The following is an 8,529-nucleotide window of genomic DNA, read 5'->3' on the forward strand; positions in this document are numbered from 1 at the left end:
TTCTGCTGGGGAAGGGGTTAAGGGGTTTTATTCCCTCCCTAACTTCAGGGGAAAATCCCTACCTGGGGAAACAACCTTTCTCTTTCTCAGAGAGGTGACCTTAGTTAAAACACATAGCACCAAGAAGGTGAGCAAACATTAAGAACAGTATGCCATATACGCAGGTCCCTTGAAACATATGCTGTGCAGATGTTTCTTCCCTGCAGCGACTGTGTCAAGCAGCAAGGATGGACTGGCTTCTGCCAGCAAATAAATTCCCTCCCTTAAAAAAAAAAAATTCCTCCTTTCTTTTTTGCCATATATGAGTTAGGCAAATCATGAGTAGAGATTTATCACAGTGTATCTCAGCTACAATATTGGTTGCATAGTACAATGGAAATTATTGCAAAATCTGTAAATGCTTCTAATAGTTATTCATATTCTTTTTCTTTTTCCCTCCTTCCCTTTCTCCCTCTTCACTTTTCTGCCCCTTCTTCCCCCCATTATTCTCCCCTTCTCCCTCCCTGTCCCCTTCTTCTCGTTCTCATATTGGCTGTCTTGAACATTTTCTAGTCTCACTTAACTTTCTATTCCTTCAACAGGCCATGTTCCTTCTTTGCACATGCTCAAATCTCTTCATATAGCATCTCTTCATGAAGCTTTTTTTTTTTTGCCTAGCTAGCTCCTCTTTATTCAGTTTAGTTGTCTATTCATCTGGTCCTCATTCCCTGACCTACCAAGCTATGAGAGCTATTCTTCCTCTGTGTGCTTGTAGCACCTGCGCTAATGCCTATCACAGCGTTATCAGACTGTATTATAAATGCCTGCATTTTTACATCTCAAGACTATCATCTTCATGAGGGAAATGACTATGCCAGTCTTGCTTATTGCTGGATCTTCTGAGCCTTGTGCAGTGTCTGGCACAAAATAGACATTCAATAAGTTTATTGGATGGATGGGTATGTGGTTATCTGATTGGTTCATTGCATTCCTAAGATGATATCATCAACATTTTCCTAAATTGTTAAAAATAACTTTATAAACACCATTTTAAATAGGAACATAGTACTTTGTCATATAGTTCATAATTTATACAACCATTTTCCAGCTATTTCATTTCCAGATTATCTAGTTTTTTACTCATATAACAATGTGATGAACAAGTAGATTTTCAAATTTTGCCTATAGTTATGTGAGTGGGGAAAACTTCCTTTTACCCTCAAGGTTCTTTCAGCTGGCCTAATAAGTCTACATGAGACAGATTAACATGAGAAAATGACCACATTTAATTACATACGTATGTATGGGGACCCCACATACATGAGAGACTCATAGACATCCACAGATAGGAGAGGTTCAAAGACAAAAAGGGGGAAATAAGGTATATATGACATGAACTAAAGAATGAGGTAAGGCGCCTTGGGCTTCAGAGGGGAGGAAGGTCATTGCAGGGCAATAAACAGAACAGATGTTCAGTAATTAGTAGTTTGCCCTGCCATATAGAAAGGTCAAAAAAGTTACTTCTCCTGTCCTGACCAGTGTGGCCCAGTTGATTGAGTGTCCTTCCATGCACCAAGAGGTCACAGGGCACATGCCCGGGTTGCCAGCTCGATCCCCAGTAGGGGGTGTGCAGAAGGCAGATAGATCGATGTTTCTCTTTCTCTCAAATCAGTAACAACATACTCTTAAAAAAAAGTTGTTTCTCATGGTAACTCTTATTATGGGAAAGGCCTCTAAATTTTAAAAAAAAAAATTTTTTTTAAATATATATTTTATTGATTTTTTTACAGAGAGGAAGAGAAAGGGATAGAGAATTAGAGACATTGATCAGCTGCTTCCTGCACTCCTCCTACGGGGGATGTGCCCACAACTAAGGTACATGCCCTTGACCGGAATCGAACCTGGGACCTTTCAGTCCACCAAACCACTTAGGGTTCTAATTTAAATTCTTTAAGGATGAGGTAAATGTTTCTCATGAGCCTATAGGGTTTTGATTGCCTTCAGCTCAAAATAATTCATATGCTTAAATGTCAGACTTTGGGAGGCCTATTCTGAATCCCTGCACTTGATTATATCCACAGAATGGTTTTTAAGGCATTTTAAAGGCTTTTAATAATTTTGTACATTGCTTTCCAAAAAGGCTGTACTGATTTGAACGTTCATCAGTACTTTTGTCACAAGCTCCCCAAAATGATTAGTCAAATTTCTAAACATCCTTACCAGTTTGATTGGTTTAAAATGGTATCATTCTGTTTGATTTGATCAAGGTGAGATTGAATATTTTCTCAAATATTTGTGAACTATGTCTATTTATTCTTTTGTGAAGAAAACTGGCAGTATTTCCCCACTTTTGTATAATAAAACCAGTTTGAATACTTTTTTCACTTGACATATTTATTAACTGTTTAAGCTTTTTGTATGACAGATTTCTAGTAAACTGATTGCCCCAAAGTTTGGCTATATTAGTAAAATCATTCATTTGGCCTTCCTTATTAATATTCAAAATATACACAATTGAAAAAGTATTAATGTTGTAATGTACCCCGCGAATCACACAAGGACACTTCAGAAGTCGAATTGAAGAGTCACATTATTGCAAATCAGGGACTATGAGCGGGCATTTCAATCTCCCAGATCTTATAGTTCCTGCCCCAGCCCCAACACCAGATTTATATAGGCAAAGATCACAAAAGTATTGATTATATCCAAGGTTTGGAATGAGGAACCTGGCTTGCAAAAAAAGCAGTTTACTGAGGCAGAAGCAGCATGTTATCTAAATTATAGTTTTGGGTCTCCGGATCACTGAATTGAAATACATTATCTAGAGCCCTCGGGTCTGGACTGAGGAACCTGGTCAGACTTAAGCACGTTATCTAAATTACAGTTTTTTGGTCTCCAGAACACTGTGTCAACAGGGACACCTTAACTGGAGCCCTCTGACCTTGGGATAACTGTGCTGTCCTTCCCAGGTAAAAGGGATTTCACATTACAATCAATAGGGTATTTAATTGAATGGGATAATTTATATAATTCAGAAAATCACAATAACTTTTCTATTGTTAAACAAAGCAAATAAGTACAGAAGCCAAACAGCAGGGTTAAAGTTAAACTAACATTTCTATCTGAGATGATTGCTACCATACTTCATTACAGGGTATGGCATTCTCTATTTTAAAGGAGTGTTAAGATACATGTCCTGTAAATATATAGATACTGCTTGGAAACGAGAAGTGGCATTTAAATTTCTTAAGGAGGTTGGGGTTTATATAGGACAGTGTCTCGGAAGTTGTGACTGGGGTGTGGGTGGAAGAATAGACCTTGTAAGTAGGCCTGTGAAGCTCTGCCTCCAGGAGGAGAAAACCAGTCTATCCTGAGAGACAATTCTTAACTCAGGATCTGCTAATGGCTGGTCTGGTAGAAAGATAAACAAAGGTAAATCAGGAGACTCGGGTTCAAATTTCAGCTCTGGAATTAGCCTGCTGTGTGACCATTCACAAATTACTTAATCTTACCTTTTACACGACTAAGTTCTTTTCAGCTCTAAAAATCTCTCATTTTATTATCCAGGGGACAAAACTATTTTTGAGAATCCAGAGCTATTCTTGCGATACTTATGTATAGGTTTGGAAAACAATTCATTCTTGTTGTGAACTTGTTGTAATATACCCCACAAATCGCAGAAGGACGCCTCAAGAAGTCGGATTAATGAGTCACATTTATTGCAGTCTGGGACTATGGGGTGGTGGGGGGGGTGTCTTGCTCTCCCAAATCTCAGTGATAAGATGGCCAAAACACCAGATTTATATAGGCAAAGATCACAAAGGCAGTGATTACATCCCAGGGTTTGGAATGAGGAACCTGGTTCACAAAAAAAGCAGTTTACAGAAGCAGAAGCAGCATGTTATCTAAATTATAGTTTTGGGTCTCCCAGATCACTGAATTGACATAAACACATTATCTAGAGCCCTCGGGTCTGGAATGAGGAACCTGGTCAGACTTCAGCATGTTATCTAAATTACAGCTTTTGGGTCTCCGAACACTGAGTCAACAGGGACATGTTAAATGGAGCCCGCTGACCTTAGGATAATGTGCTGTCCTTCCCAGGTGTGAAGGAAAATGTGCTCTCTAAGACCAGTATGACCACAACCAATGGGAGTTCACATTACAATCAATAGGGTATTTAATTGAATGGGATGATTTATATAATTCAGAAAATCAAAATAACTTTCTATTGTTAAACAAAGCAAATAAGTACAGAAGCCAAACAGCAGGGTTAAACTATTGTTTCTACCTGAGATGATTGCTACCATACTTCAAATTAATTGGGGAAAATAATAGGAAAATTCTCCATACCAGCTAAGTTTTTTAGGGAACATGAACCCCCAAATCCTAGATTATTTTCTTCTGATACATAAAAATGGTAAAATTAGTAAAATTATTCTTATGCTGTTTTGCGTGAGCTAGAGAACTGTATATTCCTTGTTTTCTCTTTCAGCTTGTTCAGAAAAACATAAGTTGGATAAATATAGAGTGCAGAGAATTTCTTAAGCCTGCATATTGTGCAAATAGAGAGATTACTTAAGAAAAGGAAAATAGGTGCAAAATCATTAGTGCTTTTAAGAGAAGTTATTTAAGTAAATGCTGTCTCGGCTTAATTAAATGCTTCGGTTAAAAGTCACAATTAAACGTTAGCTAGCCCTGGTCTGTCTTAAGGAGGCTGGCTCTGGGGGCAGCTTTTCTTTTCTTTTTTTTTAAAGTATATTTTACTGATTTTTTACAGAGAGGAAGGGAGAGGAATAGCTAGTTAGAAACATAGATATGAGAAAGAAACATCGATCAGCTGCCTCCTGCACACCCCCCACTGGGGATGTGCCCGCAACCAAGGCACATGCCCTTGACCGGAATCGAACCTGGGACCTTTCAGTCCGCAGGCCGATGCTCCATCCACTGAACAAAACCAGTGAGGGCGGGGCAGCCAGTGAGAGCCGAGCAGCTTTTCTAAAGCAACAGAATCTGACGGCTCTGTGTTCGACTCGCCAGGCCTGGCTCAGTGCGCGGAGCTCTGCTGGCAGCTGCGAGGGGAAGCCGGGAAGAGACAAGTTCCTGGGGCAAAGGTTGCTCTGCAGCACAATTTGGGCATAGGAGGAGCTGCCGTGGTCACGATCTACAGGATGGGTTTCCCCGAAGCTGCCAGGTAAGTGTCATTGTGGGTTTTGTCGGGCAGCGAATCCTTCCGACCTTTCACAGCTAATTTCGGTTCTCGTGTATAAAGCCCTAATTTTATTGTCTTAGTACGCAGAGTAAGTACCTCATTGCATTGCTTTAACAGCACAGCTTTAAAACTTTAAACCGGCCGCGAGCTTTAAACTTCACCAGCCTGGGAAAACTGTGTTCAAAGAGGAGGCAGCACGGTCAGGAGAGTGCTGGCCGCGCGGGTCTCTGCCCTGCCAACCCGAGTAATTAATTTGGGCACTTTGGGGTTCCTTTCCCACAACGTGCGTTCTCCCCACAGCTCCCAGGCTTCTGCGCTTGTTTGGAGAAAGGCACCGAACATGCTGCTGAGACCTCGGCAGATTTATCTCTTCACCCAGCCCAGCCCTCACTGCGGATAGAATCCTCTCTCTTTGCCTTTTGCTGACTTTCTTCCCGTCCTTGTCAAATGCCTGTGCTCCTCAAATCTCTAAGCACCGCCGCCCCCCCCCCCCCCACCCTCCCAAACCTTCCAGTATCCCTCAACTGACTTGCTCTTCTCTCTGAGAAGTGCTCTTTCCTGGAAGAAAAAGTCCCTCTTCCATTCCAAGGCCCAGCTTTCCTCTTTCATGCTTTTCTTTCCAACAACTCTCTGTAACTTTGTTGCAAAAACTTATACCCTCTCCTCCCTTTTGAATCCTCCATCTTTGCCTTTCCACTGACTCCTGTCCCTCTTTCGCAAGCAGGTTCAGGGCTGAAGTCTAAAACAGTCTGTTTTCCTCCTTCCCTTGATTCTGTTTCATGATGAGCCTTGTATATTGAGCCACCTTTGTTTTTCGAGCTGAAATATCTTGCAGTCTAGTTTCTGACCTCATCACTGAGGTCAGGTTAGGCCACCCGTGATCTGATTATGAAATTGTCACATGTCCTTGTCTTTAGTTTTCATACTTAATCTTGTTAGTCCTGCTGTAGCTTTCAACACTAATTGGTTCCTTTTTATTTTCCTGAAATTCTTGGTAATTATTTATTCACACTTTGGTTCTACGAGACATGCAACACCATGAACAGAATTCCTCATGTCCTGATGTTTTGCAAACTCTTGAGTGTATCCTCTCTGTCCTGTCACTCTTCTTTCTCTGCCTGGAATACCATTTCTGTTGAGAAAATTCTTTCTTTTAAGGCCCACCTCCCTTTCAATAGCCACCGCACTTTGTACCTCTTGGGTCCCCGTCCAATTTTGGTTTAGTTGCAGTGTATCTAGTTTGTTTTTATCTCCTTTCTTATATGAAATCCTTGAGGCCTAACACTGTGACTGACTTCTTCCCACCGGAGGATCTCTCCCAGTGGTTAAATGTTTATTGAACCAAATCAAATAAAAAGATGTTAAGTTGAATTTTAAGTTTCCTCCCAAATCTGATTCATTGGCTCTGCACTGTCCTCAGGAATTCCACCTCGTTCAGATTTGGAGTTGAAAACCCTCAGTGAAAGCCAAACTATAAAGAACTACCAGAGCCAGAATATTAATGTAGCTATTGCATTTGCTCAGAATATAAGGTTATGATTTGGAAGCAATAAATTATATTTTAAACATAGAATTCTCTTTTATTTTCAGGAGACGAAATATTGAGATACAGATTGCTCATAGTAACCACGATTAATATTTCTGGGAAGGCAGAAGTATAAAAAACATCTAGATAATAATGACAAGAAAAAAGGAAAATATATATTAATGACAAAAATTTAGTTTGAAATATTTAAAGATATTGATAGTTTTAGTGATAAAAACATAACTCACTCCAGAGGCCAAAGATGGAAAAACAATTCTAATTCCGATGGTGCAAGTATAGTTTTTTAAAAAAATATATTTTATTGATTTCAGAGAGGAAGGGAGAGGGAGAGAGAGAAACTTCAATGATGAGAGAGAATCATTGATCGGGCTGCCTCTTACACGTCCCTACTGGGGATGGAACCCGCAACCCAGGCATATGCCCTTGACCAGAATCAAACCCTGGACCCTTCAGTCCGAAGGCCGATGCTCTATCCACAGAGTCAGTACCAGCTAGGGCCAAATATAGTTTTAAAATGAGGTTGTAGTTTGGTTTTAAACAAGGTCATTTTAAGGTACCTATTACACATGATCTCATTTGCTTAGTTTCTCATTTAGCTAACGTTGATAGAGCAACTGCTACATGCTTAGGCTCCTCAGAGAGGTGGGGAGAAGGCAGACATACTTTTTTTTCAAAATGTAGTAGAAGCCCATAGGAAGGAATTTTTTGTTTTATTGTTTTGTTAATCCTTACCCCAGGCTATTTTCCTCATGGGGGTATTTGTCCATTGATTTTTTTTTTTTTTCCAGAGAGAAACATCAATTAGCTACCTCCTGCACATGCCCAACCTGGCTGGGGATTGAACCTGCAACCCAGGCTCATGCTCTTGACTGGGAATTGATCCCAAAACCCTTCAGTGTGTGGGCCCAGGGCCAATGCTCTGGCCAACACTATAACCACTGAACCACACCAGCCAGGGCATTATGTTGGAAACCTAAATTTGAATTGGAATTACTAGTATTGCCCAGAAAAAGGATAAAGGAAGGGCATTCCAGACCTGTACAGAGATTTGAAAATATAAGGAGGTTTAGTGAATGGCTGTGCTGTGTGGGTGGAGAGTAGATTCTTGTTTGTATTTGGGTAGAGGGCAGAGATCAGTGTATATAGGAAACAGTAGATTGGATCATGATTTTGAAATAATTCAAATGCTATGTTCAGGAGTTTGGAAATTACCCTACAGAGTGTAAGTTTTAGCAAAAGTTTATGTGATTATATTATGTTTTAGATAAATCAGTCTGGCATTATTTTGAGTTGAATGGTAGAGACCAAAAGCCAGGGATCCTTAGGAGGCAGTTATAGTAGTATGGATAATAAATGTTTAGTGCTGTTCTGGCCAGTGTGTCTAAGTGGTTATAGTGTCGGCCCACGCACCATGGGGTTGAGGGCTCCATTCCTGGCCAAGGGCACATATCTGGGTTGCAGGTTGGGTTCTCAGCCCAGTTTGGGCATGTGTAGGAGGCACCCCTTTGGTGTGTCTCTTTCATATCAATGTTTTTTTCTTCCCTCCCCCCCACACCTCCTCTTTTGGTCTCTCTAAAAATGAATGGAAAAAATACCCTTGGGTGAGGTTTAACAAAAGAAAAAAAAAGAAATGTTTAGTGCTGCAACAGGAACTCTGAAAATGAAGAGGAGAGGTCATATTTAAGAACTATGATCAGTTGCATTTAATTTACAATTAATTTTTCTTCCCTTTAATTTAGAACAATTTTGAATATGCATTAAAATTTCTTCCCTTTAATTTAGACCAATTTTA

At 40.1% G+C, this 8,529-nt stretch overlaps 1 protein-coding gene across 1 annotated transcript in view; it reads left to right on the plus strand.

The window, feature by feature from the left end:
- The window catches only part of SCP2 (sterol carrier protein 2), an 87,598-nt gene that overhangs the window by 45,240 nt on the left and 33,829 nt on the right, over positions 1 to 8,529 (plus strand). The window contains exon 12 of the mRNA XM_006768329.2: positions 5,020 to 5,173. Coding sequence (XP_006768392.1) covers positions 5,020 to 5,173 — 154 coding nt within the window. The remainder of the gene's footprint in view (positions 1 to 5,019; positions 5,174 to 8,529) is intronic.

Source organism: Myotis davidii, unplaced genomic scaffold (genome assembly GCF_000327345.1).
Source record: "Myotis davidii unplaced genomic scaffold, ASM32734v1 scaffold79, whole genome shotgun sequence".
Taxonomy (NCBI): domain Eukaryota; kingdom Metazoa; phylum Chordata; class Mammalia; order Chiroptera; family Vespertilionidae; genus Myotis; species Myotis davidii.